Source organism: Helianthus annuus, chromosome 9 (genome assembly GCF_002127325.2).
Source record: "Helianthus annuus cultivar XRQ/B chromosome 9, HanXRQr2.0-SUNRISE, whole genome shotgun sequence".
Classification (NCBI taxonomy): Eukaryota; Viridiplantae; Streptophyta; class Magnoliopsida; order Asterales; family Asteraceae; genus Helianthus; species Helianthus annuus.
Genome location: NC_035441.2, coordinates 168,504,818 through 168,516,972, shown reverse-complemented (window position 1 = coordinate 168,516,972; position 12,155 = coordinate 168,504,818). Strand labels below are relative to the sequence as shown.

General features: G+C 44.7%; 2 protein-coding genes across 2 annotated transcripts; one reads left to right on the top strand and one right to left on the bottom strand.

Moving 5' to 3' along the window:
- The first annotated feature begins 461 nt into the window (after positions 1–461).
- LOC118481825 lies at positions 462–2,750 on the top strand. The gene is made up of 4 exons (XM_035977118.1): positions 462–818; positions 1,008–1,698; positions 1,806–2,245; positions 2,622–2,750. Exons 1-4 carry the CDS (start codon positions 462–464, stop codon positions 2,748–2,750), a joined length of 1,617 nt encoding a protein of 538 aa, XP_035833011.1.
- Positions 2,751–9,626: 6,876 nt separating this feature from the next.
- On the bottom strand, positions 9,627–10,454 carry LOC118481824 (urease-like). The gene is made up of 3 exons (XM_035977117.1): positions 10,210–10,454; positions 9,955–10,093; positions 9,627–9,860 (listed from the first exon to the last, which is right to left on the bottom strand). Exons 1-3 carry the CDS (start codon positions 10,452–10,454, stop codon positions 9,627–9,629), a joined length of 618 nt encoding a protein of 205 aa, XP_035833010.1.
- Between the last annotated feature and the right edge of the window lie 1,701 nt (positions 10,455–12,155).

The following is a 12,155-nucleotide window of genomic DNA, read 5'->3' as shown; positions in this document are numbered from 1 at the left end:
AGTGTTCTTTTGGCATGGAAGAAGGGAAGTTTCTAGGCTTCATTGTCACAAACGGCGGTTTCAAGGTGAATCCAGAGAAAGTACAAGCTATAGAACGAATGCCCTCACCGCGAAACATCAAAGAAATGCAACGACTGGCCGGCCGACTGGCCGCGCTTAATCGTTTTCTCTCCAATCACGCCGCAAAGTCGTATCCCTTCATTAGCACGTTGCGCAACTGTGTGAAGAAACAGGAGTTCAAGTGGACACCGGAGGCAGAAACAGCTTTTCAACAGATGAAAGCGTATCTAATTGAACTCCCTACCCTGACGGCACCGTTTGAAAAAGAGCCCCTCGTACTGTACTTGTCCTCCTCGGACAAGGCAGTAGGGTCAGTATTGTTGGTCGACAGAAACGGAGTGCAAACTCCGATCTATTATGTCAGCAGGGTACTCACAGACCCAGAAACAAGATACTCCACAATGGAAAAACTGGTTCTTGCGCTACTACACGCCTCTCGAAGGCTGCGCCGGTACTTCACAGGCCATGTGATAACTGTGCTTACAAACTTCCACATCGGCACTATACTGCAAAAGCCTGAGACATCAGGCAGGTTGGCAAAATGGGCCATTGAACTAGGAGGCCATAATATCTTGTACAGGCCACGTCCAGCCATTAAGGGTCAGGTCCTAGCCGACTTCATCACAGAAGTGCCGGCCGATAAAATCAAGGAGTGCGAGCTGATAGAGACTCCCGAGAAAGAGGCAACAGATGAAACTTGGATGCTTTACACCGACGGGGCATCAAATGAAGATGGCGCGGGAGCAGGATTGCGCCTGGTGAGCCCAGAGAATCACGAGTTTACTTACGCCATTAAGTTGGACTTCAAAAACACCAACAACGAGGCTGAGTACGAAGCATTTCTGGCAGGCTTACGCCTCGCCATCAAAATGGGAGCCAAAAGCTTGCGCGCACATGTTGACTCACTCCTGATAGCCAGTCAAGTAAATGGCATATACGACGCGAAGGGAGAAGTCATGGCTTTGTATCTGGAACAAGCGAAAGAATTGCTCCAACAATTCAAATCTCACAAGGTTATACACATCAATCGCTCCGAAAACAAGCCAGTTGATGCCTTGAGCAAGCTTGCCTCGACCTCCTTTCAACATCTTGCCAAAGATGTAAGGATAGAGGTACTCAAGAATCCATCGGTGCTGCTGCGACAAGTGAACGTGATCGAAACGGGCCAACCTTCATGGATGACCCCGATAATCCAGTACTTGCAAGAAGGGGTACTCCCTGAAAACAAAGCGGAAGCGAGGAAGATCCAAAACAAAGCCCTACAATATGAAATGAACGGCGGTATTTTGTACCGAAAGTCCTTCCTGGGGCCACTACTGCGCTGTGTGGACCCCCAGGATGCGAACTACCTGATAAGGGAGATCCATGAGGGGATCTGCGGCATTCACTCCGGGCCACGGATGGTTGTCGCAAAGATCATGAGCGCCGGTTACTACTGGCCTGGTATGCATGTAGACGCGCTGAAGGAGATCCGCAAATGTGACTCTTGCCAGAGGCATTCTCCAAAAACACTGCGCCCCAAGAACGATCTTATCCCTGTATCCACTGCATGGCCCTTCCAGCAGTGGGGAATTGACATGGTGGGACCCTTCCCGGATGCTCCCGGCGCCGTAAAATTCATCATAGTTATTTCACAAAGTGGGTGGAGGCCAAAGCCCTTGCATCCACCACAGCTATGATTGTGCGCAAGTTCATCTGGGAGCACATCATATGCAGATTTGGCCTCCCGCTCAAGATTGTAACAGACAATGGCACCAACTTTGCATCGGAAGATCTCAAGAAGTGGATGAAAGAGATGAAAATTGAACACACTTTCACATCTGTTGCGCACCCCCAAGGCAACGGACAAGTGGAAAGCGTGAACAAATGCATTGTCGAGGGAATAAAGGCCAGATTGGGGACAAGGCGACGAGGATGGGTTGATGAGCTCCCTAGCATCCTATGGGCTCATCGAACTATGCCTAAAACGAGTACCGGCGAGACCCCTTTTAGCTTGGTTTATGGCTCAGAGGCGGTTATCCCGGCGGAGATTGGCTTACCCTCACCACGCATGACAGCGGTCAACACAATTGACAATGAAGCGGAAAGACGTCTTGACTTGGACTTGTTAGAAGAAAGGCGCGAAATCGCGCGAATCAAAGAGGCCAAGTACAAGACCCAGCTAGAAAGGTACTACAACACAAGGGTACGCATCTGTACCTTCACCCCAGGGGAATACGTCTTCCGCGACAATGAAGCGTCAAACGCGGAACGTCCAGGAAAGTTGGCACCTAAATGGGAAGGCCCATACCTGATCCACGAGGTCCTGGGCAAAGGGGCCTACAAGTTACGCACCCTAGATGGCCACATCTTACCACGAACATGGAACGCGCAACAACTGCGCAAATGTTATATGTAACTTACTTCGGCCTTGCACCCGTTTTTACTTTCCTATGTCGGCTATACGCCATTAGCAATTAATGTATGAAGGCCTATGCGCCCATTCCAGACTTAATGAAAACATACGACATGTTTTTCTATTACATTTTTTCGTTACAAATGCATGCTAAACTTTTGATTAGCGCGAAACACTCCAGCATTTTAAAAATTTGTTGACAAGAACCGCCTCCAAGGTCCTCCGCGAACAAAGCGCGAGACCGGGCGGTCACCTTTTACTTAAAAGACACTTCCATTTATTCGAGCTAATTTAACCTAAGTTTTGACAGCAATGCAATAATTGCAACGGAAAAAACGAAAACGATTCATATAATAAACTTGCGCAACAGCGCAGCATTTACAATCAAGTTACAAAAGACAATTACAAGGCACAAATGCCTATCAACCTATTCAACAACCTATTCTATTCATCGCGTCGATCACCATCATCCTCTCCGTCATCCTCACCATCATCATCGTTGCCATCATCATCACCATCTCCACCGTCATCACCAGCTGGTTCTTCATCGGATAGTTCGACAGTAACTGGTGGGTCGAGGACTGCTTTAAGACGCTGGCACCAGTCGTCTTTTTTCAAAGATTCCACAACCAGATCCATGATAGGCAAGGTAAGGTTGTCATACGAGTTTTCAGCATGTGCAAGCGCAGCATCAGCACGTCCAGTCACCGAGCAATGGCTTACATCAAATTCTTGCCCTAGCACCTGCTCAACGTGACTAGCACATTCCAAGTAACCTCCCCGATGACCCACCGCACGCGCCGCATCCGTGAGAGCAGCAACGGCGCGATCGAGCTCGCCAGCATTTAAGATGGAGTTGGCAACCTTCAACAAAAGAAAAGCGTTAAGGACAACCCTCAACCAGATGGAATCATAAAAGACAGAAGTACAAACTTACCAGCGCTACTCCACGAGTGCGCATCCATTCAGCCTCCGAGACAAGCGTGTCAACGATGCCTTGGGCCTCGGAGTAGTTGGTCTGAGCCACGTTAAGCGCGGCAATGCTGACAGCACGCGCCTCCTCAGCTGTAGCAGCCTTAACCCTCTCGGCCTCCAGGTCGATCTCCAACGACTCACATCTATCGATTTGCTCGTTCAAGCGACGTTTAAGCTCCGCAATCTCAGCGTCCTTGGCGTGGAGATCTCTGTCCTTGCTAGACAGCTGCACCTTGGCCTCAGATAACTCAACCTGGAAGCCGACAAAACAACTTAGGCCGGTTTGTTAACAACATAACAAGAATAAATGAAAACAAATAAACTAACCTCCATCTGCTGCTTGGCAGCCTTCTCTCCATGCGCCTCCTCTACCTTCGATGTCAAATCAGCAACTTTAGCCTCAAGATCAACAATCTTCTGTCGAGCCGCGTAAGCGCGCTCGTTGTCTTGGGCGCAAATACGTTTAAACTCGGCCTTCTCCTTGGCCAGTTGCTCCTCAACATTGTGGAGTTTCTTTTGCAGGCCCTCGCGGCCCCGTTCTTCGGCCTTCTTATCGGCTTCAAATTTGGCTCTCTCCTCACCAAGAGCAGCCTTGGACTTTTCAAACTCAGCAATACGTTTTAACGAGCGCTCACGATAAGCCTCCTAGTCGGCGCGCTCTCTAACCATTGTTCGCCATTCACGAACTATCTGGTGATTGGCAGCACGAGCGTTGGCCTCTCCAAGTATAAAGGTGCGATATAATAATACATGGGGTTTCGCCCTTTGCCGGTTGACCTCTGCAGGGGTAAACGAATTCAAAAACCACTCGCGGCAAGGGCCAAATTCATGAAATGTATCTTTTTGCTTTAAGCTCCAAGGGGCTTGGTGAGGAGCATCGCCGCGTTCTTCTTCATTGTAAGTTTTATAGTAGATATCGCCAACGGTGTCCTTTGCCCCGATCACGTTTGGGTTAAAACCCCCTGCACCACCAGAGCTCGCGCTGCTAGAAGCATGTCGACCCGCACCCTTAGAAGTAATGACATGCACGGAGTGGGTAGGGTTTGTAACCTCAGGCCCTTGAACATTATCAGGCTGCTCCATAGCCTTCTTCTTTTCTAACTCCTCCAGGGCCCTCTTCTTCGCCGCTTCGGCCACCCTCTCCTCCTCAGCCTTCCTTTTTCTCTCCTCCTCCTCCTTCCTCTTTCTCTCTTCTTCATCCTTCCTCCTCTTCTCCTCCTCAATCTTCTTCTTCTTTGCTTCTTCTTTCCTCTGATTCTCCTCCGCCTTTCGCTGCGCCTCAGCAGCCTTCGCGGCGTCCTGAGCAGCAGTATCAGAGGACTTGATAGTAATCTTCGGCCTCTTCGACGCAGCCTCACTGAACGTGACACCCTTCTCAGGGGTCTTCTTCTTGATCTCTGTAAAAATAATGCAAGTACATTTAAGCAAAGAGAAAAGTATTAAGAAGAGAAGCAAGGAACATACCCGGAGAAAATTTATACAACGAGCGCAAGTTGCTCGTTTTCCCAACCACGGGAAGCACAACAGCAGTAGGCGCGGAAGCCACACCAGCCGTGGTTTCGCTCCTACCTCTCTTCCTGCCAATTAGTCGGGCAGCAACATCTTCTTCTTCCGCCTCATCATCTTCAGGGGTCGCGCCAGCATCAGGGTTACGAGAACCCGCGCTCCCAGAGCTTTTTGAGCCGCCCGCTCCAGTTTTTGTTTTAGCTGTGCGCGGTAAGCCTTCAAGTGAGTCACTGACTATAACAAAATCCTCTAAGTCACTTTGTCGGAGGCGAAGAGTACCTTTATCAGCAGCAGCGGTTGCGCGACTAGGGCCAGTCCCCTTGCTGGTCACTTCAGCATCTACCTTCGTCTTCTTCTTCTTCGAGGGTTTCTTCTTCTTCTCCTCTGGGTCAATCCCCAGGTCGCGCAACACACCTGCAAAGATTTTAGACCACGAACTTAGCTCGCCGTTGGAAGACCCTACTGACTCCTCGCTGGAAAGATAGAGAATCTCTTTCCCAGCAGAAGTCACAGAGCGCAAAGGACGAGGTTTAGGATATTGCGCACCTTCAGTAGCGGTTGGCGGCGAAGCAAAGGCACCTTCAACCGGAAACATGAAGTTGCCCTTAATCTGGTCATACCAGCTTTCTTCATCATCGCGCAATGGGCGCATGCCCATGGAACCACCAAACGTGGAGAAGGCAGCTTGATAGAGTTGCGCCTCTAAATATGAACATAAGTAAGTAACAATTAAAGCAAGCTACTTCAAAAAAGAACAAAGATAACAAACCTTGATCACCGATCTTCAACACCGGAGCCTCCCTGCTGCTGGGTGACCACTGGTCACTCATCTTAGCCGCGACCAGAACGTTTTCCCCAAACACCCGATTTGGGGTTGGAGTCAACTGCTGATACCATCGGGCATTCTTCGGAATCGGAAGGTCTTCCTTGGGTATTGCTTCAGTCCAATCCCTAAAGGGCATAGCAATCGGCAACACCTCTTCACGGATGAAGAAGAACTTGGGTTTCCAGTCGTGGAAACTCTTCGGTGGGTTTAGCAGAATCTTCTTCGCCGCACCACGGCTTGCAAAGGAGAAGAAACCCATCGTCCTCTGCAACTGGTAGAAGGCCCGAAACTTATCGACCGATGGCTCAATGCCATGAGAATGGCACAAGAACTCGAAGTGCCGTACCCTAACCATCCCGGGTGGGCTCATCTGTGATAGATGAAAGTTGTAATGATGAAGAATATGGCCCATGAAGTTGATCGCCGGCAATCTAAAGTTACCCTGAAGAAAGAAATCTTCATACAGGGTAATGTATCCAGGTGGTGCATCAGCCGCGGTCTGGCCCTGAGCCGGATACCGGGCATCCCACTCCGGTGGGAATCGAAAGCTCCGAACGATCTGTTCAAAAAGCCCTAGATCCCACTTGAGGACAGGAACTGGACCTTCCTCGACAGCAGCAACTTCCTGATGCTCCTCACTCATCGTATCAGAGAATAAATCTGGAAAAAACTCGAAGAAAAACTTGAAGATTTGCAGAAATCTTGAAGATGTGAAGAACCAACTTTGAAGATTCAAAGAGAACTTTGAGAGAGAGTAAGAAGGCAACGAAGAGAAGTGAGAATCTCTCACCTCTCTTCGGATATATATACCCATCGCATTTAATGCGATGGGTAACCGTGCCGCTTTCGCCGCTAGGCTAACCAATGAGAAGCTGCCACGTCAAGCGGGAAACCAGGGGTGACGGTTGCCACGCGCGCGTGGGCCTCACTCTCCTGACACGAAGTGCAACCGCCGCAGACGGCATGATGACACCCGTGCCAGTGGTCAACTCAAACGTCGCACTCAGCGAGTTATCCAACCAACTTGTCAGAAGTTCAAATTTCGAAGTTTCCCGCCATAAAAATAACAAGTAACTTCATGCAAAAGTTACATGAGCCGCGCAAGCTAAACGTCACCTCCAATAAACCTGCGCGCCTGATCAGACAAACAATAATCCCTAAAGACCTGCCTTGGTACCTGCGCAATTGAAAACAACGTTTTCCACATGCGCCACACCAATCAGGATCAAAAGAACATTTCCCCTATTACACTTATTTCTCTTATTTTTATTAAGTCCAGAGCTCCAACCACTTGTGTTGCGCATGGTGCAGCACTGGACTGGGGGGACTTGAAGGGGTATGGTCCCAAAAAGTCGCGCAAACCTCCGCCCCAGGTTGCGCGCGAGACCATTCTCCTTATTTCAGAAAACTTATTAATAATATCCACGCGCGACCTACACACGTTGTAGTTTATCCCGCGCGAGGCAAGGCCCACAAGGGGCTCAGATATCAGCACTTAGCATAAAACAATGGAACAAATGAGCATGCTAACCCCGCGCGGGTTAGTTGCTGTCCAACAAGAGCCACTCAGTAGGGAAGCGCACGGCTACCTACAGTGGTACATAAGGTACAAGTGGCAGTAAAAGGAGCCAATGAGCGTCTAGCAGGCTCTGGTCAATCGTGCGCCACGATCGCCTGACGAGAAGTACACAAGGACGCCTACATGGCACCAATCAGAGGACGGAGACAACTGTCCCACGATCTCCACTTGTCTGCTGATGACAGAAGGACAACAAGGCCGACAACAATGACACGTGGCTCCAATCAAGGTGCGCCAGCACCGACGAACGTCTAGAAGCCACTAAGCGGTCGACACCAGTGAGACAAAGAGCATATCCGTTTTGTTGTCCGCTTCCGGCCCAAGGCCCATCAGCCCATAACCCCTTACACCTCTCCGGCTATAAATAGAGACCTCATTCCACAGGTTAAACATTCTATTCCCTCTACTCTCACTCTTAGCTCTTAATTACTCTCAAAGCGATCGCTTATTCTCACGCCGGAGCCTGGTTAAGAGGGAAACCCCCACATTCCCCTCTTAACGAGTAACGGTGTTCTGTTTTGCAGGATCGATTATCAAGTTGGAGCTCAAATATCCATAAGAAGATTAACCATTATGAAAGGAACATAAACCAATCTAATTAACTTCCTAATTAGATCAGTGTTTCTTCACACTTCGATTAGTTATTCTGATAATCCCCTTTTTATTTGCCCTAATTTTTTTTTCCCTTTTGATGGTTGTCACCGGTGGCGGCCATGGAGTCCGTCAGCGAGGATTCTGATCAAATTTTAGCAGGGGTTTTGAATATGTTTTGATGACAGCCCTTAAAGGTGCAACTTTCCAAAAACTTATAATTGGATGATGAAGAATGATAAGTGTCAAAAGCTCTATCAGGTACCATTCTTACCTATTTGTTTGTTCTAAGTTTTTTTTTTCAGGATCCGAAAAATATGAAATGATATGTTTATTTGTTATTTCCTATATTTGACGTGATGTCTTCTAGGTGTTTGATGAAATGCTAGATGTGTTAGAAGTAAGCGATTGTTAAATTTCTCTATTTTATTGATTCTTAGGCCATATGTAGTCATAAAGCTCTTTGTGGGGCGTTATGCGACAAGTGGCGAAACGCGTAAGAGCGGGGCTTTATGAGGCTTAATATCACAAGAGGGTGTATAGGGGTTATATATGTATGGGGCTTTGTATATATGTATGTATATATATGTGTGAGAGTGGGGCTTCATGGGCAACGCTGTTATGCATTTCGCGAGGAGTAGGGATTTTTCATCCATAGCGCTAGCCGTAGTGGTGTGGCCAGGCGCTATGGGGCGCCATGGAGGATTCCGGCGGTATATACTGCCCCACTACGTATAGTCTTATGTTGACCTTTGATTTGGTTATTTTTATGTGTATACCAAGTGTGTTGCAGGGTATTTAAGTGCATTTTTTGAAACTGAAATCCACGTCCAAACAACTTCAATTAATTTTCGATATCACTTTGCTTATTTTTTATGTTCATGGTTGATTTTGGGTTTTGGATAGAGATTGAGATAATGAAAGAAAAATTCCCAAACTGTGGCTTCGAAAAGATATGTCTGGTTATAGGAATGGGAATGGTGTTTTTACAACTTTGGCTATCTTGATTTCAATTGCTAATCTCTATGGTAAGCCAGAATATTAACATATCAATACAAATTAATAGTAAATTCAGTGGCAAATTATTCCATCTTTATATTGTTTGGAGTTTGTAAATTTCTTGAAATCTTAGCCACACTTTTTGGACAAATATGGAGCATAGAACCGTTATGCCCATAAAAGAAATCAATATGGCAAAGAGAAATTAAATGGCTTCTATGTGTGAGCAAAATGTTTTGTTGTGTGGTTTTGGAAGATTTTATGGTAAATTTGATAAAAACAAGTTTTGACATATAAAAGTTACACGATTTAAGCATAAAAAATTATGCATTGTTTTATGGAGATTGGTCAGTCATTTATGTTGATTGTAAAATTTTACCTCTATAATTCCATCTAAAATTTGTTCATAGGAGAAAAATGCTCGGATAGTCCCTGTGGTTTCGCCTTTTTTCACCTTTAGTCCCTAACTTTCTAAAATTACCTCAATAGTCCTCAACTTTTCATTTTTTGTTCCCGGATAGTCCCTGGGTCTAACTTCAGTTTGTTTTCTCTGTTAAGTGGGTGTGAAATGACCAATTTACCCTTTCCTTAACATGAAAGCTTCTAGAAAACTTGGTCCATCATCACTTCCACTTTGAGAATCTGGTCTAGGTTAAACTTAACCAGAGTTTCCCAAAGCTACATGCTTTCATCTTTTACCTGTGGTATGTCTGAATTGTTCTATCCTTAAATGCAGCAATTGTGTGTTCAACGAATCCAGATTCATTCAAGGTGTCTGTATGGATATTAACCTGGATATCATATTGGTCTGCAACAGCCAAACAATTATCGATAGTAGCAGGAGTGGTTCCCCAATCCTCATGAAGCTTTAGTCCCATTGCACCAGCCCTAATTATTTCATGTATACCTTCTGGTTTAGCACTATTACCCTGAAACACATATATAGCATAATGATATATCATTTCAAATTATGAAATTAAAGATGAAAGAATGCATTTTTTATTTGGAAAAAAGTAGGTATACTTTCCCAGTAAAACCAAAATTAAGTGGCAAGTCATCTGTGGCTTGCAGCATAGATTTCATATGTATAGGTCCGGGGGTATAAGTAGTCGCACGGGTCCCGTCAGCAGGTCCCGTCCCACCTCCTATCATGTTGTGATACCTAAACACCATCACATCCAAAAACAACAAACAAACTAATTACGATTTGGGAAATCAAGTTTTTTCATGTTCTTGAACCAGATTCTCAAAGTGGTAGATTCTCTGGTTAAGTTTAACCTAGACCAGAAGATAACCGTTACAACAGCACACTCACTTTCCGTCATGGAAAGGTCATACCCTCCGTCTTCTGAAACACAGATAAGAGGAAGAAAGGTTTTAGTGGTGAAAGATGTGTTTGAGGAAGTAGAATACTCATGTGCGGAGAGAGAAGGTTCTAGAGAGAGAAAGTAGAGTGGAGTTAGTTGAAGGAAGGTTGAGAGTTTGAGAAGAAGATGTGTTTGAGGAAAGGGTAAATTGTTCATTTCACACCCACTTAACAGAGAAAACAAACTGAAGTTAGACCCAGGGACTATCCGGGAACAAAAAATGAAAAGTTAGGGACTATTGAGGTAATTTTAGAAAGTTAGGGACTAAAGGTGAAAAAAGGCAAAACCACAGGGACTATCCAAGCATTTTTCTCTTGTTCATAGCTTTGAATTATTATATTGACAGAGTTTTTAATATGATGTTCAACTTCGCAGGTACCACTATTGCAGAATTTGCATGCATCCTATTCAAGCGTTTGTTACTCTATGTCAGGATTAATCGGAGACTATTGAAGAGCAGCACGTAGTTATCAGGTAAGCTTGCTTCACACATCATCTTCAATATACACCATTTGTTTCTCTACCTATAGTGTCGTCTTTATCACCTACTATTTGCCGTCGTTTTTTAGTCTCATCTTTTCTTTAAACTTTACCAGTAAGTTTACGACTTTGGGGGTCTAACAACATGTTTGTCCCATTGGTCCAGGATAACAAGACTCAAGCCAAATCGACCATTTATATGCTCTATTAACCAAAAAGATTTACAAGCATCAACCAGCTGATGGATAATCACTGTAGACTAATAGGTTTTGTCGTCATTTTTACCACATAATGATGAGGTATTGATTTATATGGTTTGATGTATGTACATGTCAAGTTTGTGGTGTTCATACAACATATCAAAACGATTTGTTGAAGTTTTCTAAAAAAATGAGAGTATGAGTTCATTTTTATATTTTAATCTCCAATACCTACAAAAGATGTTGGGTGAACTCACTGAATCCGACAAACGCCTCACCGAAACACTTGCAAAACTGACAGCTAAACTTGCCACTATCCGTGTAACACAAACTGAATTGAGAATTATAGTTGACGCACTGTGCGCACATTTCTATATAACTTAAAGTGCAAATTTGGTATTTTCAGCACCAACCTTTGACTTTGAAAAACTTCCACTTTTACTTATAGTTTTGTAATTTATATTTTTTGCATATAGAATTTTCCTTCTTTACCCTCTACTTTTGTAACTTCTATTTTTACCTATACTTTGGTAATTTACGTTTTTTGTACACAAGCTTTATACTGACCCATCAACTTTTAAACTTTGCTTTTTACATTTTGGCGTAAATTTGGTACACGCTTTCGTGCTTTATTTTGTATGTTTCCTACATATGAATCGGGTCACATAAAATATGTTTTGACTTGATGGTATAAATTCGAGTTAGTCGAGTCGCATATAATACATTATAATTGTATGGTATAAATTCGATTTGCTTTACGTTTTAATCAAATTGCAACGCCTCTATAGGTTACATTGAGTTTAGTCGTATACGTCGAAATACGCATTTTTATCTGATTAACACATCACATAATGCATGGACTAATCCGTTCGCCGTTTGCGATGTACCCGCGCCGCAACGCGCGCGGGTCTAATTACTAGTTCAATATTAAAACACTAATACTTAATTGGAATTACAGATGGGAAAAAAATGAAAAAAGCTTGAAAGAAAGCGGTAAAAGAACAAATGAAGCTAAACAAGTAAACATAAAAGTTGAGAATGTGGAACCGAACCCGGGTTGCATGGATTTTTTAGTGTAGCAAATACCACTGTACCATCTCTTAATATATTTATAAAGTCAAGTGAATATGTATATATTAATCTAACGAATGGCGGCAATGCTGGCTCTTCCAACTTT

What these genes read in the sequence shown, in the direction of transcription:
- LOC118481825 (XM_035977118.1), top strand. Translation starts at nt 462, where the DNA reads ATGGAAAAACTGGTTCTTGCGCTACTACACGCCTCTCGAAGGCTGCGC. An exon ending in CGGGAGCAGGATTGCGCCTG is followed by an intron (nt 819 to 1,007) that starts GTGAGCCCAGAG and finishes TACGACGCGAAG; the next exon opens with GGAGAAGTCATGGCTTTGTA. An exon ending in CATCATAGTTATTTCACAAA is followed by an intron (nt 1,699 to 1,805) that starts GTGGGTGGAGGC and finishes AGATTGTAACAG; the next exon opens with ACAATGGCACCAACTTTGCA.
- LOC118481824 (XM_035977117.1), bottom strand. Translation starts at nt 10,454, where the DNA reads ATGAACAATTTACCCTTTCCTCAAACACATCTTCTTCTCAAACTCTCA. An exon ending in ACGGTTATCTTCTGGTCTAG is followed by an intron (nt 10,094 to 10,209) that starts GTTAAACTTAAC and finishes GATGGTGTTTAG; the next exon opens with GTATCACAACATGATAGGAG. An exon ending in ATTTTGGTTTTACTGGGAAA is followed by an intron (nt 9,861 to 9,954) that starts GTATACCTACTT and finishes TATGTGTTTCAG; the next exon opens with GGTAATAGTGCTAAACCAGA.